General features: G+C 48.2%; 1 protein-coding gene across 2 annotated transcripts in view; it reads left to right on the plus strand.

The window, feature by feature from the left end:
• The window catches only part of CYRIB (CYFIP related Rac1 interactor B), a 154,122-nt gene that overhangs the window by 14,157 nt on the left and 114,381 nt on the right, over window positions 1–25,584 (plus strand). For both annotated transcript variants that reach the window (XM_089898520.1, XM_022554091.2), the window contains one exon: window positions 25,469–25,521. In XM_089898520.1, coding sequence (XP_089754646.1) covers window positions 25,469–25,521 — 53 coding nt within the window. Of the gene's footprint in view, window positions 1–25,468; window positions 25,522–25,584 lie in introns of those variants that run through there.

The raw sequence follows: 25,584 nt of genomic DNA on the forward strand, positions 1-25,584 counted from the left end.
GTGGCCTCCTTACAGGTGCACTTCAGGCTGGCAGAGAATTCAGAAGTCAGGAGACACACCTAATGAATGAAAGGGGCATTTACTGAGGCCTCATCCCTCCTTTATTCTGAAGGCTGGTATTCCTTGTACTCTGGAAATCAGCCTGCTCTCTGGCCACCTGAACTGTCCTCCCATCTCTCCCGCCCTCGCACGTTTAAGCATTTTCTCATTTGTCTCCTCCAGAGCTCCTGGAAGCCCCCTGGGGCTGTGTTATTTAGTACCGTTGTTGAAAATCAGAATGCAGCCCGTGGCTTCGGCTGTGGGAGCTGGAGTTGGACAAAAGAGTACATTGGTCCTCAGTGAGAGAGGACCCTTGCTGTCTGTCAGAGGGTCCCCAGGTTGGGTCCTCTCTGGGCCATCACACTTTCTGTTCCAGCCTCTCCATGTGCTTATCTGCAGAAATGATGGTTCGTTCACCAGACAGGCCCAGAGCCCCTACTGTGTGCCAAGTACAGTACTGTGGGTTCTGTCCTCATATTAAATGCTGCTCTGCCCCTTCAGCCAGCTCTGGGCTGTGTCTTACTTCGGTTCTGTACGCCTTCAGACTCCAGGGATTGGGAGGCAATCGGATGGCTCCACTGGGTGGGCCTTCTGCACCCCTCCCCCCATTCCCTTTTTGGGTCCAGTGGGGAAAAACCCTGTCCTCAGTGTTTTCTTCTTCTCCTTTTCCTCCTCCCCCCTCTCCCCCTCCCCCTCTTCCTTCCCCTCCCCCTCCTTTTACCATTTTCAACAAGCAAGCATCAAGCATGAGCTATGTGCCAGGGTTTGGGTTGGGTGCCCATATAGAGAGCTTAGCAGGAATCATTGCTCACAGAGGGTCCCGGACTGTGGGAGGAGATGGACTTAAAAACAAGTCATTGTGCTAATATGCAAAGTGTTATGGTTACGCAAAATTTAAAACTTGCCAGTGATATACATTGTTTAAGGGGTACAGTCATATGTAGTAAAAGCGTAAAGAAATGCATGGCAGTAAGAATACCCAATTCAGGACAGTGCTTACCTCTGGGGAACTGGGGAGACAGATAGTTTTGGGGTGGGGTACCCAGGGGACTTTGCTTGTATTCACTATATTTTGTTCCTTAAGCTTGGTGGTGGGCAGAAGAGGCGGTTTTATTATTCTTTATGTATTTTTTTGTACATCTGAAATATTGCACAGTAAAATTTTTTTTAAAAAGTTGCAAGCAAGAAGTTATTTGGAGACACTAGCCTGGGAGGGTCAACAGCCAGATATGGGGAAGTTTCTCTTCTCTGTGCATCTAGCCAAGCACAGCCCAGGCTCACACATTCAGGACATGTTGAACTGAACTTTGCCTGAAGGGGCTAGGGCAGGCTTTATAGATAAGGTGACAGTTTGAACTGAATCTTGAGGGCTAGCGCTGGGAACAGCATTTCAGACAAAGGGAAGAGCGTGTGCAAAAGCTGGCAGGCAGGCCAGCGTTCAAGGAGCTACATGCAAATGGGTGGAGCCCATTTGCTCTCCCAAGGCCCCCCACCCCCCTGCCGCCTTTTTCTTTTTGGGATGCGCCGCAAGGAGGAAAGCAGACACTGGCCCTTCCGCCCCCCCCCCCTTCGGAGCACACAGCAGTTTCCCAGATGAGTCTTCAGTGTCAGACAACGGTAACCTCGGCCCTTTTTCTGTACAAGAAGAGCTTTCTCGCCAGTGTTTGCTCTCTGCTGGTCCAACTCCTTTATCAGAGTCCCGGTTTACCAACGGCTTCCTCCTGCCTGGGCTGAGGAAGAGCAGTTTGCGGGCAGCTGTCATTGGAAGGGACCTTAGCCAGTGTCTGGTGCAGTGACCATAGCCAGTGTCTGGTGCAGTGACCAGATGAGGAGACCGAGTCTCCTGATAACAGTGAATGTTCTGGAAGGCGGCGGCCTCAGCTTCTGAGCTTCACGTGGGATCTTAGTTCCCTGACCGGGAATCGAACCAGCGCCCCCTGCATTGGAAGCACAGAGTCTTAACCACTAGACCAGAAGGGAAGGAAGTCCCTGCTGTTGATCATTTATACTCAGAATGGCTCAGAATCCAGGGTGGTGTAGAGTTGAGTTGACTCGGGGTGGGCTTCACTCTGGTATTAACACGAAGTCAGATTCCCAAGAGCACTTTGATGTTTACCGGGGCCTTGGCTTTGTGAGAGATTGGTCCCAGCCCAAGGAGATGGGCTTTGGTTTCAAATGCAGAAAGCCGGGCTTCCCTGGTGGCGCAGTGGTTGAGAGTCCGCCTGCCGACGCAGGGGACACGGGTTCGTGCCCCGGTCCAGGAAGATCCCACATGCCGCGGAGCGGCTGGGCCCGTGAGCCATGGCCGCTGAGCCTGCGCGTCTGGAGCCCGTGCTCCGCAACGGGACAGGCCACAACAGTGAGAGGCCCGCGTACGACAAAAACAAACAAACAAAAAAAAAAACAAATGCAGAAAGCCGTTGGTAAACCGGGACTCTGATAAAGGAGTTGGACCAGCAGAGAGCAAACACTGGCGAGAAGGCTCATCTTGTACAGAAAAAGGGCCGAGGTTACCGTTGTCTGACACTGAAGACTCATCTGGGAAACTGCTGTGTGCTCCGAAGCGGGGGAGGAGGCGGAAGGGCCAGTGTCTGTTTAGTGGCTTTTGGGGAGTCATGTATCTTCAAGATCATTTTCTTTGAAAACATTGCAAAGCCAACAAAACTCCTGGGGGAGCCAGATCAAAGCAGTGACGGGGAATTTCGTCAGCGCTTAATCAAAGACATCGACTGTTTTCTGAGCCTCACTGGTTCCTCCCCCACTGTTGACTTTAATTGTGGAAACTTGTTCATTAGGGTTTCGTTACAGCTGGCCCAGGGTGTCACCCCTCGTTTGCCCACTTTGATCTCTGGGAAGTCGTCGGCTTTTTGGGAGATCCTTGGGCTCCTGGCCATCTCTGCCATTCACATTCAAATTCAGGCCAGACCTGCACCCAGATTTCAGGAGAGAGGTCCTTTTCCACACCCCATGTTCCTGCCTGGCCTGAGGAAGAGCAGTTTGCGGGCAGCTGTCGTTGGAAGATACAAGGAGACTCCAATAAAGATGTTAAAATAAAAAAAAAAAGATACAAGGAGATAGGAGCCTATCATTAAAACAAAGAAATGGATTCCTAATGATGGAATGTCGCGTACTCATTTATTCATTAAACGGATATTTACCGAACACCCATGGTATGCTCAGTTTTAGGGGCAGAGATAACTCCTGATAACAGTGAATGTTCTGGAAGGGGGCGGCCTCAGCTTCTGAGCTTCATTAGGTGCCTCTTTTAATCTACCAGAGGCTGTCCCCAACGAACCTGCAAGTCCACAGGCTTTTTAGATGCAGTCTTGACGAGCTGTGTGACAACCTAGTGGCAGCAGGGGGCAGGGAAAGCCGCAGGGTCCGGAGGAACTTAGCGTCCCCCACCGGGGACCAATTAATTCCTCAGGAAGTTATGGTTTACATTTTGCCCTGGAAACTCAGGCCCTGCACACACTCACGCGCCTTGGCCCTCAGAGCATCCTCTCCGCGAGTTTTGTTTAATCACAGTCATAGTTGAAAACTCCCAGCATTTTCCCCTGATTTTATTAGCTAGTCCTTACCCGCATTTCATCCCACTTTTTTTGGGTCTGTGTTTATAGACCCTAAGTAAACTTTAATTAGGAAGCCAGCAATGGCCAGAAAAGGTTCATTCTGTCTGTCTCTTTCGTACTGTAGCTGTTGAAAGTGCAAGTTAAGGCAGGGGGATCCCCAGTAGCTAGTAGAGTGACCTGGGGGTGAAGGATTGTGTGGTCTCACACCCCCCAACAGATCAGGTGCCCTGAGTCAGCTTCAGTTACATCGACATTACCTGCAAGAGATCACTTGATGTTACCTTTGATTGATTGATTGATTCGTTCATTCATTCACCAAAGGGATACCACCTTTTTGTAACACCATCTTGTGATCAGACCTTAGAGGGCAGTGATTTTTGCCTGTGTTCACTCCTGCTTCTCTGCCCCTAAAATTGAGCATACCGAGGGTGTTCGGGAAATATTTGTTTAATGAATAAATGAGTACTCGACATTCCATCATTGGAAATTCATTTCTTTGTTTTAATGATAGGCTCCTATCTCCTTGTATCTTTTATTTTATTTTTTTTAACATCTTTATTGGAGTCTCCTTGTATCTTAAAACAATGCCCCAGGGGAGGGTAAAGAGTATATTAAGTGCCAACAATGAGCTGATCGCAGGAAAGCAGATGGAACTCTGTGGCCCCTGGCAACAGGGTGAGCCAGAAGCTGGCTGGGGTGTCGTGTTAGTATGGAAATTGGTGTGAAGAGAGGGGGATTAGAGGCTCAGCTAGTTGTATGAGCGAGAATCTCTTGGGCAGGTCACCCAAGCTCTCTGAGATAGACTTCCTGATCTAGAAACCAGGGGTGGAATGATAATGCCAGATTCTTACCTAAAGAGTCTTACTTGCCCTGTCCCCTGGATCTCGGTTTCCCTGAAGGCCCTTCTGTCCTCCCAGGTGTTCCCACTGGTGCTTCCTCAAGGCATTCATTCAGCTCCCACTGTATCAGGCACCATACTAGGCCTTGGGAGGACAGTGGTGTCAGAGGTAAATGAGTCCCTTTTTCATCTAAGCTGGGGAGTTTAGATGGAGAGACAGATAGCGACGATACAGGGAGCTGGGGTGAGAGACATGCTGGGATGGGGGACATGCAACCCAGCCTGAGAGGTCAAGGAGGGCTTCCCAGAGGAAGTGACATCCCAAAGGGTAGGGGCTGGTTTTCTTACTCTTTAGATTCCTAGCTCTTAGCAGAGTGCCTCACATGTAACAGGTTTTTGGGGAATGAATGATGGATGAGCAGATACGTGTAACAGTGCTTTATAAACCAGAAAGTATAGAACAAGGGGCAGGTGTCGGTGTTATGATTTGTGTAGGGTAGAGCAGGGGCACCTAGGACAAACTTTATTTCCCGCCTTCGTGAGGACCAACTGTTGCCAAGACCTAGGGTCTCCCTTAGAGCACAGCCAGCTGGGTGATGCTGTCAGCCTCTGCCTTTTGTCCCCCCACTCGGGGAAGGAGACTGTCTGTGGCTGGACATTTGAAGACAACTCAGTAGCCAGCAGCCCTTCTTAATGGGATCTGGATTTGGACATACAGACCTTGTTCTCGGTACCATGATGGCTGACTCAGGAGGTAGCTCATTGTGTGTGTGTGTGTGTGTGTGTGTGTGTGTGTGTGTGTGTGTGTGTGAATGGAGTGATGCCCAGCAATTGCTAAAAAAGGCCTGCAGCTCATATTCAAATCCCTAACTCTGCACTACAGTTGCCATCCCCCAAGCAGAGCTTGCTCTTTTTTTAATCCTCTCCTTCATCCAGCTGAACTTCTGGAAGCCAGGGATGGCAACGGATTCATCTTTGTAACCCTAGAGCCCAGCAGGGAGCCTGGCACATCTGGATCTTGGAACAGTTTGCAGAGTGAATGAACGAACGAACGATAATGCCCATTAAGTTATCCAGAGTGTAGCTGATGCCTAACGTCTTCGTGGGGTAGAGAGAGAGGGAAGTTTCTGGAAATGACCTTTTGCTACTACGTTAGGTGTTTTGCAAGAGCAGATGCTTGAAATTCTGCTTGACGCTTGCTCTCTGGGGTGAGAGATGAAGAAACACTTCCTTTGTTCACACTTGGCTCCAGGGCTGTGTAGACAGGCAGAGGCCTCTCACTTCTGCCGCCCTGGGAGCCCCTGGGTCCACCCTGTGGGCCAGTTATGGTGAGACAGGGCTCGTGGATCTGCAGTGACCTAATTCCACAGTTCAGTGAGTTGGAGTGTCTTGTGGGCATTTTCTATGTTTTGGGGTGCTCAGCATCCTACCCACCTCCCTCTTTGGGGGATCTCCCAGGATGTAGGTCTTGGAGGGGAGCAGAGCTCTGCCCCCCGGTACGGGAGCTGAGGTGGACCAGACATGCTTTCTTCCCACGTCCAGCTGCTCAGGCCATGGCGTGTGGCCTCCGCGTGGCCACGTGGCTTAGATTCCGGGTTGAGCGCAGCAGCAATGCAGGTGAGTTAGAGGTTCCTCGGAGCCAGGAGTATCCTAAGCAGAGGTCCTGTGGGCACAGCCTTGGCCACATTTCCCCTCTGCCCATCTCCCCTGGCCCTTTATCCCAGCCTGGTTCTCCAGCCTGCCTGGTGATTCTGGGAGCTTCCCCTTATTGTCTCATCAAATTCCATTTTTCCTTTTCTGCTGTCTGTAGTCAGCAACCCTGACTGACAGGTGCCACTGAGGCCAGCGTGAGGCACCCCGTCCCCAGCAGGGACCTTGGGAACATGGTGAGACAGGTGAGCTTGCTCTGGATGCCTCCCTTTTTGTGCTGTAGACACCATCCAGCCTGATCCCATTCCTTGAAGACCCAGTCTGCTGCAGTTCAGCTCCGTAAACATCGGGCCACCTACTCTGTGTCAGGTTCGCACTCAAAGGCACAGGGATGCGGAGATCAAGAGTCCCTAATCCTGGCCGATCTGGGGCTTTCTGGCCGTTCATCCCTTCAACCAGTATTTATTGAGCACCTGCTAAGTGCCAGCAGGCACTGTGCTAGGGCTTAGGGATGCGGAACCAAAGAGACGGAATGTTTGCCGTCCTGGAGCTTGCATTTCAGCTCTTCAGCCTGTTCTTCCTTTAAACCATGTCTTATTCTTTGCCTGTTCCTTCATTCATATATATATGTGTGTGTGTGTGTATACACGCTTACACATATATACACACACACACATACGCATACACACATATACATACACATATATATCATTCACTGAATACCTATGTTCTCTGTATAAAAATACTTATATACATATATTTGTTGCTGTATAAAACATGCATATATGTATGAAAACAAGCTTTCCTTGAATACCAATTGTATGCTACAGATAAAAACATGTTTATATATATATATATATAACATGCACGTACACTGTATACATCTACATGTATCTACAAGTGTTTACTGAATACCTGCTTTGTGCCTACACTGTGCTAGGCATGTGGCAGAACACAGCCTAGCAGAAGAGACAGATGAAAACGCTGTTTTCATACGCTGGGAAGGGCCATAACTTTGAAGGATTAGGCAGAGAGGTGAGCTTGGGAGGGTTACCGTAAGGCGTGAAGGGAGAGCGGGCATCAGGCTGCCACGGAGCAGAGGCCGGTCCTGGTTGCTCTCCTCCATTACCTTGACAAGGACGGTCTGGTCCGGGTATCTGCTGAGGTGGCAACTCTGAGTGGCTCCTTACGTATTGATTTAGGTGCTTGCCAAAATCAGAGGTCGTCTGGGGACTAACTTAATTTAGGTTCCTTTAAAATAATCAATGAGATGGAAATTTCAGAGCATTAAGAGGCTCAGATCTGTGCAGACATGAAAGTTCTCTTTTTCTTTAGAATTGACAGTGAGGGGAGGACCAGGGCAGGGGTTCAAGTCAGTGGAAACTAAAGGCATTTCTCCCACTCTGCTTTCATCCTCTCATCCATCTAGAACTTGACCAATTATCCGGGTCTTCTTGCCAGGATTTAATTGTTCTCTTGCCCCATTCCCTCCTAGGTTTTGAGGCCAAAATGAGGACCCTTTCAGTTCATTTACGCTGCACGTGCTGCCCTAGGACAGGGCTCCGGAGGGCTTCTTCAGCGGTGGGGGTTCTAGGCGGTCACCTGCATGGGTCCCACATGCTGGCCACATCCTGCACCGGCTATTTTTTTGTTTTTGTGACAGCTTTAAGTTTTTAAAAAACATTTATTTATTTATTTTGGTTGCGCTGGGTCTTAGTTGCGGCGTGCAGGATCTTTAGTTGTGGCATGCAGGATCTTTAGTTGTGGCATGCGGACTTCTTAGTTGCAGCATGCAGGATCTAGTTCCTTGACCAGGGATCGAACCCAGGCCCCCTGCATTGGGAGCATGGAGTCTTACCCGCTGGATCACCAGGGAAGTCCCATGACAGCTTTATTGAGGTGTATGTTAGACAGAATAATGTCCTTCCAAAGATGCCCAGGTCCTAATCTCCAGAACCTGTGAATACATTACCTTATGTGGCAAAAGGGACTTTACTGAGGTGCCTAAGGAATCTTGAGATGGGAAGATCATTCTGGATTATCCAGGTGGGCCTTAGAAGAGAGAGATGGGAGGGTCAGAGTCACAGAAGGAGGTGTGATGATGGAAACAGAGGGTCAGAATCAGAGATTTGAAGCTGCTAACACTGCTTTCTTTGAAGCTGGAGGAGGGGGCCACAAACCAAGGAATGCTCACAGCCACCAGGAACAGGAGAACAGGTTCTCCCCTAGTAGAACCTCTGGAGGGAGCCTGGCCCTGCTGACACCTTGACTTCAACCCAGTGAAGCCCATTCTGGATTTCTGATCTCCAGAATTACAAGACAATACATCTGTGTTATTTTAAGCCACTAAATTTGTGGTAATTTGTTACAGCAGCCATAGGAAACCAATGCACGGTATATTTTATGTATCTAAAATCTACCCATTTCAAGTGTACAATTCAGTGATTTTTAGTCACTTTACCAAGTGGTACAGCCATGGCCATAATATAGTTTTTTGAATATTTTCATCACCCCACTGAGATCCTTCATGTCCATTTACGGATAATCTCTGTCCTCAAGCCCCAGGTAACCACTGATCTACTTTTTGTCTCTATAAATTTGTATGTAAAATTGCCTTTGGGACATTTCATGTAAGTGGAATATGTGATCTGTGTCTGGCTTCTTCTACTGAGCATAGTGTTACTGAGGTTCATCCACGTTGTCAGTATTTCGTCCTTTTTACTGTGGAAAAATATTCTGTTGTATGGGTATATCACGTCGTTTCTCCACTCACCAGTTGATGGACAGCTGTGTTGTTTCCAGTTTGGGGCTATTAGGACTAACGCTGCTCTGAGCATTCATGTACAAGCCTTTGTGTGAACGTGGGTTTTCATTTCTCCTGGGTAGATGCCTAGGAGTGGAGTTTCCTGGGTTGTGTGGATTTCTATATTTAACTTTTGAGAGGCTGCCAAACTGCTTTCCAAAGTGGTTGCACTGGTTTTCATTCCCACCAGCAATTCATGAGGGCTCCCTCCACCCCCAGTGTAAACCCCACAACTCAAGAAATTAACAGTCTATTGGGGTTCTAGATCTGTGACCCTTGATCCATCCTACATTCTCTTATCACCAGGTTTAGTTTGGATGTTGTCAAAATTTGGGGTTTTGGCATTGGATGAGACCTGATGTTGGTACTTGTAATATAAATAATGAGGCAGAAAGTTCAGGTCGAGACATTGGGTGAATCAAAGGGTTAACTCACCGTGCCTTTCTTCTTTTATTATTATTATTTTTTAAAATTGAAGTATAGTTGATTTACAATGTTGTGTTGGTTTCAGGTGTATAGCAAAGTGATTCAGTTATACATATACACACATTCTTTTTCAGATTCTTTCCCCTCATAGGTTATTGCAAAACACTGAGTATACTTCTGTGCTCTACAGTAGGTCCTTGTCGGTTATCTATTTTATATATAACAGTGTGTATCTGTTAATCCCAAACTCCTAATTTGTCCCTCCCCCCCTTTCCCCTTTGGTAACCATAAAAGTTTGTTTTCTGTGTCTGTGGGTCTATTTCTGTATCATTGTTTTTAGATTCCACACATAAGCAGCATCATAGGGTACTTGTCTGTCTGGCTTACTTCACTTAGTAGGGTTATCGCTAGGTCCATCCATGCCGCTGCGAACACCATGCCTGCCTTTCTTACTCCAAGCAGGTCTGCCATACATTAGCATCCCCCCCCCCGCCGCCCCGTTCCAGCTTCTGCTTATGAGTTCTGCTTCTCCCCCCTTGTCTGAGCCCATCTAGACTCCTCACTGGGTGGGGTTGGGGGCTGGCGAGCAGACATAGAGGGTTCAGTCTATAGACAGATGTCTACCCAGAAGGAGATGGGGGTGAGGGGCCCTGACCCTGCCGTAGGGGGGGTGGGATTGACAGAGATGAGATCCAGACAGAAAGCCTGATCGTTCAGTCTGAGCTTGGTGGGTAGGCAGGCCCCTCTCATTTCCTCAGTGACAGCAGTAAACAGAACACAAGCTTCATTCCGGACAGAGATGGGTAAAGGAATCTTGCAAGCATTGCATTTTCAATGTGGGAAAGTGTTGTATAGACTTCAGTGACTTACTTTAAATTTCCACGAGGGAAAAAGCGAGTAATTTTATGGTGACCGTTAGAAGTTTTTAGGCCTTTGAGGAGAAACTTGACCGTGGGGCTTCTTGGCCAGACCTGGATGACCAGGTGGTAGAGCTGGGCCCTGGAGCTGACAGGGCCTTGGGGGCACCTGACCAAGGGGTGGTTGGTCCCCAGGCAGGAAGGCGGCCGCCTAGGGCCTGACTCTGCATGAGAGGGAGGTGTGGATGGGATGACGTTGGCTGGCCTGGTCTGAGCGGGTCTCTGAGGATCGTGGCCTGTAAGTTAAGCAGTTAATGGGAGGCGGAAAGACTTAGAGAATCCAAGGTGATGACCTAGGTCAGCAGAGGGGCCAAGCCCCCCCTTTTCTTTCTTTCTTTTTTTTTTTTCCTTTTGGCTGTGCTGCGTGGCTTGTGGGATTTTACTTCCTTGACCAGGGATTGAACCCGGGCCCTCAGCAGTGAGAGCACAGAGTGCTAACCATTGGACTGTCAGGAAATTCCTGCCAAGCCCTTAACTAGAGCCCGAGGGACTCAAACTCTGTTCCGTGGATGGTGTTTCTGCCATTTTATGAAGATGAAGCAACTGAGCCTCAGAGAGATTAAGTGACTTGTCTAAGGTCACACAGTGAGTGAAAGGAGCCGCCAGAAATTCAAACTCCAGGCTGTTTCTGAAATCACTGCCACTCCGCAAGATGCTTTTTCTTTATAGATGAATGGGACATACACAGAACAAAACAACCCACACTGAGTAATGAATGAATGTTCTCATGACAAGTTGCTGGGTCCAGGGGTGGGTAGACATTTTTACAGAGTGCCGCCTCCACCGCCTAGGCCCACTTTAGGAAGTAGAGGCTGCCTCTCATTGCATAACCAGCAACTGTGATTGTCTGTGTTGCCCCTGTTGACGTTGTTTATGGGCAGCAGGGAGGGTGAGAAACCACACAAAGTCTAAGGCCTGGAGGGCTCCAGCGGCGCTGCCAGGAAAGAGACCCCGTTTTTCAGACACCCAGTGAGATGTGCAAAGAGCAGAAAATACATACAGAACTTCTCTGTGGCTCATATTTTTAAGTGAGTGTGTATGAATTAGTGTTATAATAAAGTAAATGAAAGTAAGGTTATTATTTATAAATTATTAGGGTGGCAAGAAGCAGAGAACCTGGTGTTTTGTCCTGGCTCCTCTGCCTCCTGACTGTGTGACCCTGAGGTATCATTTCACGTCTTGGAATCTCAGTTTCCACTTCTGTAAAATGGGGAGGTTGCACTGGGAGTTCTCTAAAATCTTTCTTGAAATGAACTCTCTGTAATTATAAATGCTGTCTGTTTATGTTCTGTGTCAAGAGAAGTTTTATCCATAGACTTTTTCCTATGGCTTTGAATGAAATTTACACAGCCAGGGCTTCCCTGGTGGCGCAGTGGTTGAGGGTCCGCCTGCCGATGCAGGGGACGTGGGTTCATACCCCGGTCCGGGAAGATCCCACATGCCGCGGAGCGGCTGGGCCCGTGAGCCATGGCCGCTGGGCCTGCGCGTCCGGAGCCTGTGCTCCGCAGCTGGCCGATTTTTCATTGGAAACTTGGTAGGGGAGCTTTAATTTACATAACAAAGGCTTAACTCTGAGCCACTTTATGGCTTCGGTGGCTGTTAGAAAGCTTTTGGGAGGGCCTTGAAAGTCATCTGCGGCGGGGGGTGGGGGTGGGTGGGGGTGGGTGGGGGTGGGGGGGTGGGTGGGGTAGGGGGGTGGGTGGGGTGGGGGGGGCGCAGGAAGAGGCTGTGTTTATGCAGTTCTCTCAACACTGACTTAACTCCTGTGAAGAGTGGGGTCTTTGACCTCAGTGGACAGGATGTGGTTTACAGAACATGAGGTGCTCTGGAAGAGCTTATGTAGTCAGCTGGGATGGTTTGGAAACACTGTTCCTATCTGGTGGAGCGTGCAAGTGCCCGGACCTGGGAGGGATCTCGGAGTAGTTCCACGTGGCTGGACTGGAGGGTTCTTGTGGAGAACACAGGTCATCGGGGCCTGTGATGGCAGCCTCGTGAGCTGTGTTCACGGAGCTTGCATCATAATCCTCAGGCAGTATGAGGCCACTGCAGGATATGTGTATTACAAAAGGTAACTAGGGACGTCCCTGGCGGTCCAGTGGTTAAGACTCTGTGCTTCCACTGCAGAAGGCGCGGGTTCGACCCCTGGTCCGGGAACTAAGATCCCGCATGCCCCGCTGCGTGGCCAATAAATAAATAAATAAAACTAAAAAAAAAAAAAAAGAAGCCTTAAAATTTTTTTAAACAAAGAAAAAGAGAAAGAAAAGGTCACTAGTGGTAGCTTGGGAGATGGAGGGCAAGAGACCGGAGTCTAGGGGTCCATTGAGACGGATGCTCTGTTTGCAGGGAGCGGAGGCTGTAGGGCCTGGAGACAGCCTCCCAGATGCCACCAGCAAGCCACAAAGTCACAAGAAATGGCAGCCAGGGCAAGAAGCGGGGCCGGGTAGCAACGAGCATCTTCTCACGCACCCACTGAGGAACGTGTCAGTCAGTGCTCTGGGTTGCAAGTGACAGAAACCAAACTCAAGCTGGGCTAGGTTTGAAAAAGTTCATTTACTGTGTCAAGTCGCTAAATGGTCAGGGGTGGTTGAACCAGGGCCCAACCATATGCTGGCCGGGTTTTGTCTCCCACTGTCTCTTGGCCCTGCTTTCCTCCCTCCTTATTTCTCAGGCAGTATCTCCCTGTGAGATGGGTTCAGGCTTTCAGGCTTTCAGGTTAATGACCCTGTGTGTGGCAAGGAGGGCACCCTTTCCTGGTGCCTTCAGCCAAAGTGCTAGAGTAGGTTCTTATTGGCCAGTTCGGGTCACATGACCATTCTTGAACCTCGAGAGGACTCTTTTATTTAGCTAGTTATTTATTTATTTGGCCGCACCGGGTCTTAGTTGCGGCATGCGTGCGGGATCTAGTTCCCTGACCAGGGATCGAACCCGGGTCCCCTGCACTGGGCGCGTGGAGTCTTACCCACTGGACCGCCAGGGAAGTCCTGAGACGGCTCTTACAGGCCAGTTTTGGTCACATGCTTGTTCTTGTAGCAGCCACTGATTCTGGAAGATTCTGTGCTTTGACAGCCCTCCCCTTGGTGATATGCTAGCCCCTGGAGCACATGGAGGGAAGGGTCAGGGGATGCCCCAGAGGACACTGGTGCCATCCCAGAGGGGCTGGAGGCTGGGCAGGGCAGGAGCCCAGAAGCTTCCTTTTGCCTGGTTACGGTTAGGGTTAGGGTGAGAGGTCAGCACAGACTTTCCTTTTGCCTGGCCAGGGAGGCTTCTGTGACAGTGGTGTCATGACCTTGGGTGGAGTGAGTGGCCCAGAGGGAGGGAGGCGCCGTGGTTCCGTGGCCTGTCCTAGGTGCTACTGCCAGCAAACATTTATTGAGGGCCTTGTCCCTTTTCTGAATCCCTCAGAATGTTATTTGCCTTTTTCATGAGCCTTAACTGTGCCCGGGGGTGATGGTCAGAATGTTTAACATTGGGTACCCATCAGAGTCCTTTCTGGAAGCTTCCACAGTGCCGGATGTTCATCCTTCCCTTGCTGGGTGCCGGGGTAGGTCTGGGAGCTCTGGGGAAGGGCTGCCGGGGAGAGGGGCTCCGGACAGCAGCTCTTTCCCAAGCTGTGTGGAGTCCTTCGGTATTTTTAACGCCGGCTTAACGCTGCCGGCTAGTTTGGAAGCTCTTGGGGCGGGGCTGGAGGAACGCCTCCTGGCTCGCACCCCTCCCCCACCCCTCCTTACACTCACACCCTGGAGGATTCCCACTGGGCCACGGGCAGAGCAAGTGTGCCACTGAATTTGTGGAGGCCGCTGGAGAGAGGCAGGGGAGATTGCTCCGGAAATGGCAGCTTTCTCCTGCTCGGCTGGGCTGAGGGCTTCTTAAGATCGGCTGCCCTTTCCTCTGAGCTTCGATGAGGCCGCTGCTGCCCGCACTTGCTCTCTTTGCACCCAAGTTTTTTTTTCTCTTTCCTGTGAGCAGTTCAGGTTTACAGGCCTTGGAGAGTGTGCAAATTGACTTCAATTAAGGAAGTCCCAAACGAGGAATAGAAAGAGTTACTTCTCGTTTATTATTTCTGGGGGACTCGGGGGTGGGGGTGGGCATGACCTCTGATGCCCCAGCCACCTGGTCCTCCAGGGCGGTGCAGGCACCCAAGAGGCCAGGCCAGGCGCAGTGCGGCGGGCCAGCTGGCCCAGGGTGGCCTGTGGGAAGAGAAAAGCAAGAGGGTGCAGAGTTTAGGGACTTCCCTGGTGGCGCAGTGGTTGAGAATTCACCTGCCAACGCAGGGGACACGAGTTCGAGCCCTGGTCCGGGAAGATCCCACGTGCCACGAAGCAGCTAAGCCCATGTGCCACAACTACTGAGCCTGCGCTCTAGGGCCCGCAAGCCACAACTACTGAGCCCATGTGCCACAACTACTGAAGCCTGCGCGCCTAGAGCCCGTGCTCCGCAACAAGAGAATCCACCGCAATGAGAAGCCCGCACACTGCAAGGAAGAGTAGCACCCGCTCGCCGCAACTAGAGAAAGCCTGCGCGCAGCAACAAAGGCCCAACGCGGCCAAAAATAAGTAAATAAAGAGGGTGCGGAGTTTGGAGGCTTCTACCATGGGCCTGAATCTGGAGCACAGAGCAGGTGATGAGAAGGGTGGTGCCCGCTACCTGAGTAATACCTACCAGCTGTTAGTACTTCCTGCCGGCTGGTCGTGGTGCCCGTGTGATCTGTTTGACTGATCTCACTGAATAATCCTCTCCACAATCGTGAGTGGTAAATATCATCATCCCCATTTACAGCTGAGGAAGCTGAGCCCAGAGAAGTTAAGGCATGTGTCCAGGACCACGCAGCTACTCAGTGGCAACTTGGGTATGTCAGGCTCCAATGCTGGGCTGAAAACCAACCCCCTGTATAGTGCCCAAGGGGTGATCTTAGACTTCATGGACTGTTTTGAGGACAGGTGAGGGGTCCTATAAATCAGAGCCCAAGGATACTAGATGAGCGTTTACCCTGGTGGTCACAGCCTGCATATTGGCTGCAGGAGGGAGAGGAGAGAGCGTGGGTGAGGGTAGAGGAAGCAGCGGGCCTCAACCTGGGGTATCAGGAAGGGAATGAACCCAGGCGCCCAGAGCTCCTGTCCCAGCCCTGCCACCGCACCATGGGCCTTGGGTGAGTCATACCGTCTCTAGGTTCTGGTTTCCTTTTCACTGAAATGAGAGTAACGACCACAATGACAGCTTTTACTGTGGGCTTCCTCAGTGCTGCGGCCAGCCCTGGGACCCCAGGACGGAGAGGTGTATGGATTAGGGCTTCTGCTCACGGGTGCTCAGGGGCTAGTGGGGAAGGAGGCCCCTCCCCACCGGTGCTACACATGAGACATGGGACAGGTCAGCCCTGGTGAACCGGAAGGGTCTCTGCCAGTTGGGGCTGGAAGGAGGGGAGCAGCTCGTGTCCCAGCTCTGGTTGCGGGGTCCTGCTGCCATCTGACTGTTGTCCCTGCAGCCAGAGGGAGGGACTCGTTGACAAGGGACTTCTTTCCCCAGCCCTAGCGCTGCCCTAGACAGTCCTCAGCAGAACCACCTGCCCAAGCCCTCAGGTGAAAAATACCAAGTCCCAGCCATGCAGCATAGTCACCTGGGAGCTTTCTGCAAACACCGATTCCCAGTCTGGGGAACACTGTTTCTAAAAAGCTCCCCACGTGATTCTGATCCGCAGCCTGCTTCTCCGGGGACCTGCTGCCCGTTCCTGCCAAGGGGATGGATTCATTAGGGCTGGGGAGAGGTTCCAGCAACCAGATGCCTCAGGGGCTTCGCAACTGCACCTGGTTCCCAGCTCATTACTGTGTCCTGACCCTTTCGAGAGGCAGCAGGGGTGGCATTCTCCGTGGATGTGCAGGACGCGGGACGTCCCCAGTGTGCCCCGAACCCCTGGGCACCAGCGGCTGGCCTGGGGTGCACGTGAGCCCCCTGGGGCACCTGGGCTTCCTCTGGGCGCTGCTTCCTCCCTGCTCTGGGAAGAGCCTGGATCCCTACCTCTGGGACTGTGTAGGGCCACGCTCAGGTGACCTAGCACAGTATCTCCCCGTACCCAGTGCCTGCTGCCCCAGTGGGACTCAGTGACAGCCAGCCACAGGCCTGGGACAGAAATCAAGCAGGACGGCCATGGCAGTTTAGAATCCGAATTTGAACCTGACAGGGGTGTTGGAGATCTGGTCGATATGATGCTCTTGCACTCTTGGGTTCAGAATCAGAGTTTTCTAGCATTTTTACATTGATTTAGTTTCTCTCCTTCTAGAGAAATCCTATTTCTTGAAGTTCTACTAGGGGCCAGCCACTTTCTGAACATTGTGTCATAGTAAATTTGCAAGGATTACAGAGGGAGAAACAAGCTTCCCCAAGGAGTTGTGACACATTTGCAAATGACTGAGTCAGGTTTCGAACCAAGGTCGGTCTGAACCAGCTCATTTCTGTGCACAGAGATGTACTGTAGTTCCAATCATGTAAAATCAGAGCTGAGCTGTTCCATACGGTGGCTGGTAGCCATATGGGGCTATTTAAATAGAAATTAATAAAAATTAAACATAATTAAAAGCTCAGTTACAGTAGCCAGAGTTCAGCCGCTCTGTAGCCACATGGGTCTGGTGCTATGGTATTGGACAATGTAGCTATAGAACATCTTCAGTACTGCAGAAAGTTCTATCAGTGCTGAGCTAGAGTGACCGAATGGCACAGACAGGGCTCCGGGCCTGGCACGTATGGCCGAGGACGGTTAGAGGAGGGGACATGGTGAGCAGGCCGTCTCACCCTGTTGGCATCCGCTATTAGCGTTACCAGCTGTCCTGGTTTGCCTGAGGCTGAGGGGTTTCCTGAGACTGGGGACTGGAAAATTCCCAGGCAACCTGAGACGAGTCAGTTACTCTGTTCGCTGCACAGTGTCCCTGTAGATGTCACGCCTGTGCTCAGGTCCAGGACACAGAGTTGAGCAAAAAGTTGCTGAAAGTTCGGGGGGAAGCTAGCTGATGGAGTGGCGGCACCATTCAGGTAAAATGGGAAGAGTGCTCTGAGAAAGGGGAGCACCAGGTACGGTGTACCCTGAAGCCTCTCTGAAGCGGGGTACACCTGAGCTGAGAGTGGACATCTGGGATGCAGTTAACCAGGTGAAGGAGTTTGGAAGTGTGCGGAAACTCAGTGATCAGCCCTGGGTAGTTAGGAGTTGGGAATCTTGGGAGACGGTTCTGACTCTGCTGTGATCCTGCTGTCTTCACCACAGGCATGTTCCTTTCCTTCCATGCTTCAGATTCTCTCACCTGTAAAACCAGGCAGTTAGACCAGATACCCGCAGTAATATTCTCTAGCTCCACCAATGTCACTTTTTCAGGTAAATTGTGATATGTCTTTAAAGGTAACACAGCCCCACACTGACAAAGTGTTTGATAATCGGTTCCCTTCTGTTTCAGAAACAACATCTTTACCTTGCTTCTCTGTTAATGAGCTTCTTTCCTTTTCTCCAGTTTGAAGAGGGTAGGGCTAGGGCTAGCCCACAGGATTGAGGTTTTCCTGAGAGGGTATTGAGTCTGGCTGTTCAATTCCCAAGAGGTCTTTTCCTTCCTTGTTCACCTTCTTTCTTTCTTTCTTTCTTTTAATTGTTGAAGTACAGTTGGTTTACAGTGTTGTGTGAATTTCTGCTGTACAGCAAAGTGACTCAGTTATACATATATACATATATACATTCTTTTTCATGTTCTTTTCATTACGGTTTATCACAGGATATTGAATATAGTTCCCTGTGCTCTACAGTAGGACCTTGTTGTTTATCCATTCTCTATATGAGTTTGCATCTGCTAACCCCAAACTCCCAATCCATCACTCCCTCCCTCCCTCCCTCCCTCCCTCCCTCCCTCTTGGCAACCACAAGTCTGATCTCTGTGTCTCCCTTCTTCACCTTCTTGTTCGATTTCTTAACTCAGTGGTGTGCTGAACTGCAGCATAAAAAGAAAAAGAAAGACCATTTATTTTTATTTATTTTTAAAATATTTATTTATTTATTTCGTTGCACCGGGTCTTAGTTGCAGCAGGCGGGCTCCTTAGTGCGGCTCCAGGGCTCCTTAGTTGTGGCATGCGAACTCTTAGTTGCGGCATGCATGTGGGGATCTAGTTCCCTGACCAGGGATCGAACCCAGGCCCCCTGCATTGGGAGCACGGAGTCTTATCCACTGTGCCACCAGGGAAGTCCCCCAGGCCACTTACTAAAGTACACAGTAATAATTAATGTTTTAGTTTAAAGAAATGATTGGTTAAAGCTTTAAAATATTTTGAACATTTACCAACATGTAAGCACTCTACTATGTAGTGTCTCCACTCGCCCTAAATGAGGGATTTTTTCTTTTTTTTTAAGGTTAAAGGCAAATTTATTACCTGGACATAGAGTTGCAAGTACTACAGCTTCATTAAAAATATTGTAAAATATATAAGCTGTAGATCATGATACTCTGGAGAAAAGTGTGAGATGTGTGTACATCTTCAGCTGAAATCAGCCTGGGCAAGGAGGGTGGTTAAGCAACATGCAGAAACTATGTTCTGGATTTTATCCTGCTTCGGAATTCGACCCTGAAAGTGGTCCATCGTTCCAGGAGAGAAGGGATGTAGACGGAAATGATAATAAACATTATTGCTGAATAGTATCTTTGAAAGAGAATAGCTCAGTACAATAGCAGTGTCTCCCCAAATCTCAGGCCCTGGATTTGGGAGAAAGGTGAGCTCCGGAGTCAGGTCAGAGTCCTCCCACTTAGAGGGTTGCCACCTCAGGGAAGAGAGTATGTGAGTAAAAGAAGCTCGAGTACATGCATACCTTGTTTTATTGTGCTTAGAAGATACTGCATTTTTTACAAGTAAAGATTTGTGGCAACCCTGTGTTGTCAGATAATACAAAGTGGCATAGGATTTAGTGTGGCATAAGTTTAGGTGATGGGCGTCGAGAGGGTGGTGTGATTGATGAAAGCCGCAGTAGTTATTTTAACATTGTTATCCACAACCATTTATCTCCTATGTGCTTATTTATTTTTATTTCCTAATTTCTGATTCTAAATATTTAGGGCTGCCCCTGTGACACTATCCTTTGCGTTTCCTTGTCGCCCTTGGGTCAGAGTCACACTGTGTCACAGTAGCCAATCCACACTCTCCTTGGAGCCTGAGATCCTTGAAGATGGGAACTCTGTCCTCATGTCCATCTCTCTGGCACCTTTGGAGCTGCCTGGCATGTGGCAGTCAGTCATGACATCCTTATTGAGCAAACCAAGCTGTTACTAGCCAAAGGCCCATGTGTGGTCACTTTCGACTTTTGTTGTTTTAGTTGTCAAGGCTGCTATAACAAAATGCCACAGACTGGGAGCTTATAAACAACGGACATTTATTTCTCACTGTTCTGGAGGCTGAAAATCTGAGATCCGGGCGCCAGCATGGTCGGGTAAGGGCCCTCCACCCACGACAGGAGGAGTGAGGGAGCTGTCTGGTGTCTCCCTTATAAGGGCACTAATCCCATTCGTGAGGGTTCCACCCCCATGACCTCCCAAAGGCCCCACCTCCTAATACCATCACATTGAGGGCTTAGGATTCCAATATTGGAATTTTGGGGGGACATAAACATTCAGACCAATAGTGCTTGTTATTGACGTATAATATGCATATAAAGAAGGGCACGTCATGATTATTTTTGCATGTGTGTTGATTTAAAACATGAAATGGCAGATGTTTGGAGATAGAAGGCACAGAGAAGCAAAGGGTAGCATGCTCAGGTGTGAGCTATGGAAGGGTCTCCCGATAACACTGTGAATCCTGAACCAAGCGCAGCGGATCTTCCAGCCTAGCTGCTGAATGCCTCTTCTGCTTAGCACAACCCGAGACAGATGCGGACTGGCGTAATTCATCTGAGCAGGGTAACAAGAGGTTTGGAAATGTTCTAAATAAGACCTCCTCATCCTGATTAAGAAATTATATTCTTTTTTTTAAAACAGATTTTTGGTTTCTTAGTTAGAACTGAGGGGTAATGTGAACATATAGAAAAATCGCCTTCCTAATTCAGGGTCAGGGAGGCAGTGGTAGGGAAAAGTCGGATTAAGAGACCACTTTGAGCTAATTGCAGTGTTAGCATTTTCAAGTGGCTATGGGAACTGCTGAGTGTTCACAAGTGACTTTTGCAGGGCCCCCTTGAATGTGCAAGATAAGCTAGCTACCTGTGCAATGATCACATTTAATTTTTTTTTCACAAATTTATAGAAAGAATTGATGTGCTTAAAAGTCTACTTTTATAAGTTTGTTAAAGATTGCCCTGGTAATTTTTTTACATTCTTGCTAAGTCCTCCAGATAGTATAAAATAAGTTTCAACTGAAGTTATAAGAATTATCATGAATTCTTATAAATAGCTAACATTTGTTGAGTATTTAGTATGTATTAGCCACTGTTCTGGGGGAAAGTTTTATTAAATAAGTGATTAAGAGTTGTTGGAAATACTACAGAGCTCCTGTAATTGAACAGGATTATGGGTATAGGTTTCTAATTTTATTAACAAGGATAGATTCTAGCCAATCATGGCTAAGAAAAAACAGCATGTGATAAACAAGCCAATAAAATTACAAGATGAATTTACTGAGGAGAAGGAGTAATTATTTGAATTATTATTTTTTTGTTTAATTAACATTTATTAAGTGTCTTCTGGGTAACAGGCCCTGTTAGGTACTTCTACATCTGCTGTTTTATTTAATTACGATGCGTTTTTCACTTCCAGATAAGATTTCCCATGGGCTTCCTTTGTCTAATGAGTTATCCTAGGCCCGTGCTTCACTGTCCTGTTTGCACCGTACAATCACCTGGGGATCTTTGGAAAACTATAGTGCTGGGGTTTCATCCTTAGAGAGTCTGTTTAATTGTGCAGGCTTGGGATCCAGCGGCAGTATTTTTAAAGGTTTTCCTCCCTCCGCTGTGGGCTCTGGTTGAGCCGGGGTGAGAACCACTATGCTAGGCTGTTTGAGATGTTATTTCACTGGCAGAAAAATATTGCCTTAAACTCTTCAGCAATAAGCAACTATTGCAAACTTTGGGAGTTTGCTGTGCCAGGTGGATATAAGTAAAACACCTGCTTTGCTTTGTCTGTTTCCTATTAACTGGGATATGGGAAGTGTCAGAATAATAATTAAATGAAGCAGGCTAGAAAATGTCACCCTCAGTGTCTCAGACCCAGAATTTCCAGGTGCACTTAATTTGTCGCCTGGGTTTTGCTCGGGGGTGGTTTCAGAAACATCATGCCAGTGACTTGCATACTAAGTTTTTTTTTTTTTTTTTTTTAAGAAAAAGTACTCTAAGGAACTTCTACACTAAAGGTAATTCCTTTAAACGAAATACATGTGTATGTACACAGTATAGATTTGTGAATAAAAACGTTAGGAGGACACAGGAATTATGAGGAATTCTTTTGATGGAGGGGTTATATAGGTCGAAATGGCCTCCTTAAAAATCGTGTTTGCTGTCACAGTAAAGCTAATGTCAAAACATTAAAAAAACAAGAGAGAACTAAGCGGTTTGGGGAGCTCAACTTTTCTTTAAAAATTCTTATAGCCTGAGATCACATAATAGAGATTTAACCTAAAAAATGATCCATAATCCAAGAACATATTCAATCCCTAAAAACTTTTTTAGTCACCTTCATAAATAGATTTGTTTCAGTGGGAACTTTTAGTCCTGCCTAGAAAATCCCAGGAGTTGTGAAAGTGTGGTGCAATTGGCGGTCAGGTAAAGGAAAGATTCCGTTAGACCTGCGAACATTAAGCATTTTCCCCTAAAATAAGCAACGTTTCTGGTAGGTGTGACTAGATAGCCTTCCATTTAAGAAAGTTGTCCAAAAAAAAAAAAACAAACAAAAAAAACGAAAGGAAAAGAAAGAACGTTGTCCCCCTTTTAAAAACATTATATTGCATTTGCTAAGAGACCTTGGGCAAGTCATATCATTCTTTCGGACCTGAGGTTCTTCATTGGTAAATAAGGGGGGCTGTTGGTTTTCCGATGGGGCTTTGCTGAGCACCTGGAGTGGCTTAGAGAGCCCTGGCAGAGAAGTTTTGAGCTGGCACCTCTCTGGGTCTCTGGGTTTCCCGCTCTGGCCTCAGACAGAGCTGCTGTCTGGGGCAGCTCTGGATGGGTGCTCATTTGCAGAGAGAGGAAATCCTTTCGTTCTGCATGTGCTTTTGATGACCTACTGTAAGTCAGGAATAATACCAGGTGCTGGGGACACCAGGATATGACCAAAACAGAGTGGGAGCCCTCAGGTAGCTTGAAGTGTCCTGGAGCAGACAGACAGGGACACAGATAATTCCAGTGTTTCTTCAGCTAGGTCAGGGGCTGGGTGGGAGAAGGTTGGTCAAATAACTGTGTATGTGAGCCTTGGGTGTAGTTTTTTAGAAACAAATGACAAGTAGAGGACAGTTCCCTCCTTGAGTCACTGCCTAGTTACTCTCAAAGGGAAAAGAAAGAGGAAGGAGGAGGGCCCACTTGGGATGCTTGGGACTTCCCTCGTGCCCTGGAGTGGACTCAGGGACTTGGCTGTGCTGGTGAAAGGGCTGTTGGGAAAAGAGGACGATCTGGGCTCTCAGAAGACCACAGAATTAGCCCTTAGGACTGGGAGGGCCCCTGGGAGGTCATCTAGTCCAGGCAAGTTACTCTGGCAAGCCCACCTGCCTATATATCCAGGTCTACATATCCTATGTCTCTCTCCCTACCTCTTGTGCTTGACCTTGTAAACCAGCAATTTGGTCTGTGGGCCTTTGTAAGTGCTGCCAATTCTACTTGGATCCCCTCGGTTGGGCAAATTCGAACTTGTCTTTCAGTTCTCAGCTTAGATAACTCCTCCTTGGGGAAGTCTTTCTTATACCCGTCACTTTCCATCCCCTGCTGAATTAATTAAATACCCTTTCCTGTGATTGCCCAGCACCTGTACTCACCCCTGTTGTAATACTTTTTGTTACTCCATTGTAACTGCATGTCAGCCTGTAATTGCCCCACTAATCGATGAGAGCCCTTTGTGGCTGGGATGGTTTAATTCCTGGAATTATTCCCATGGCCACATGCTTGGTACATCGTAGGTGCTCAGTAGATAGTTCTTGAATGAATGAGTGTCCTCACTTGACAGCAGCGGCTGCAGGAGCTCAGAGAGGTTCAGTGACTTGACCAAAGTCACACAGCTCTGGGAGACCGAGACAGGACTAGAGCCCATGCTATGAGTCTAAAAAGCAGACAAGATCAGATCCAGTTTCTGGAGTCATGGTCCTGGTTCTCTCTGCCCATATAGAGGAAGTGAAACAAAGTCACCCCTGTTTTGAGATGGACACTTTCCTTCTAGGGGAGACATACTCTATCTCCTGGGTTTGTCTCTAAGTGATGCAAAGACCAGCTTACTCTTCATGTTTAAAAGAACTCTTCATGTTCTTAAAATAAAACCAAACAAAGAGTTTTGGGGGCTTCCCTGGTGGCGCAGTGGTTAAGAATCCGCCTGCCAATGCAGGGGACACGGGTTCCAGCCCTGGTCCGAGAAGATCCCACATGCCGTGGAGCAACTAAGCCCATGCGCCACAACTACTGAGCCTGTGAGCCACAAGTACTGAACCCACGTGCCACGCCCCCCCGCACATCTAGAGCCCATGCTTCGCAACAAGAGAAGCCACTGCAATGAGAAGCCCGCGCACCGCAATGAAGAGTAGCCCCCGCTCGCCGCAACCAGAGAAAAGCCCGTGTGCAGCAACAAAGACCCAATGCAGCCATAAAAATACAATAAAGTAAAAATAGTTCCTTAAAAAAAAAAAAAGTTTTGTGAGAGTGAGTTAGTATGCTTTTTTCCAATTTCTGGGACTTTCAGCCAGGACCCTAAAATTTTTCCCAAGTAAACAGCTTGTCCTGTTTTCTGTTTTGGAAATCTGGTCAAAGAATCAGAAAGAAAGAAAAAAAAGTCCTTTATGTAGCTGCAAGACATAGCGAGTGGAGTCAGAACTGTCATCATGTCTCTGGGCATCTGTGTGCGCGTGTGTGTTGTGTGGTATGTGCACGCGCATACACGCAGAGTATGGAGCGTGTGCACACATCTGAGGTCTTAGCTTGTGAGTATGTTTAAATGGTTCTTAAATGAAATCCCCTTTTTCTTTGGCCACTGGGCAGTTTTGTGATTTTTCTTTAAAAGAGAATTTTAAACCACACTCAGGCAACAGCGGAAAGAAAACCTGTACTGGTGAACAAGAGGATTGCTGGCAAAGTAGCAGGAGTGGTTGACATGATCGGCTGATAATGTTCTCCCACGACACTTAGGAAGGGCCCCCAAACCTTTTGTGAATAAAGTGAGGCTGGTTAAGTGGCTTCCGGTAGTCTCAGCCCCCGATGAAAAGCAAAGAGAAAACACCAAGGCAGCTGAAGATTTAATCCAAATTAAGGCCAGAAGAGGGCATTCTTCCAGGCAATAATAAGAGCGTCTAGACACTGCAGACCTTGCTCCTATCTTCACACTAAATGCTGGTGAATGGGTTCGAATGGGATATTGTTTAACTATGGTTTTATGGAGACTCCCTTTGATTCATAAGTATTTGTCACTGTAAGAGATTTTGAGGGTGACAAGGATGGTGTAATGTACATGTTTGTTTTCCTTTCTCTGCCCTGTAGAAATCTAAAGCAGGAAGCGATTCAGGGGTAGAATGACTAAGACCAGTTCAAACTCAAGTTGAGCTGAGTGTTTTGCTGAGACTAAGACTTGCTGAGGTACCCCAGAGTTCCAGCATTCTTTATCTTAGAATTCTGAGTCTGAAAGGACAGCCAGGCCCCACCTTCTATGTCCCTGGGACAATGCAGTCCAGCCAAACTGTGCCTTCATTAGAGGAGTTTGATTTGGGTTTGCTCTTTACTTGCTGTGCAACCTTCAGCAAGTTACTTAACATCTCTGAATCTCCATTTCCTTTTTTTTTTTTTGAATCTTCATTTCTTTATTTGTAGTACACAAGACTATTTTGAACATTAAATGAGAAAAACGTTTGTGAAACATGCTCTGTAAACTATAATGGTCGGGAGATGTGATTTGGATTGAAATGCTATTGGATAGAAATGCTATACTGGGTTGTTATTCCTGGTACAGGAAAAAACACAACAGTGGTTAGGATTTACTGGAGGCTTTTTTGTGTGCTGGAATCTTGTGACTTGCTTAATCTTTGCTATAACTCTGTTTTACAGGAGAAGAAACTGAGGCCTGGAGTTTGAGTAATTCGTTCAAGGTTACCAAGTTGGTAAGTAACAGAGCTGGATTTGACCACCCGGCTTCAGAACTAAGAGCTTCATTTGAATTACCT

This window comes from Delphinapterus leucas, chromosome 17 (genome assembly GCF_059928025.1).
Source record: "Delphinapterus leucas isolate spDelLeu-1000000601 "Yukka" chromosome 17, BTC_Dleu_Yukka2, whole genome shotgun sequence".
Classification (NCBI taxonomy): Eukaryota; Metazoa; Chordata; class Mammalia; order Artiodactyla; family Monodontidae; genus Delphinapterus; species Delphinapterus leucas.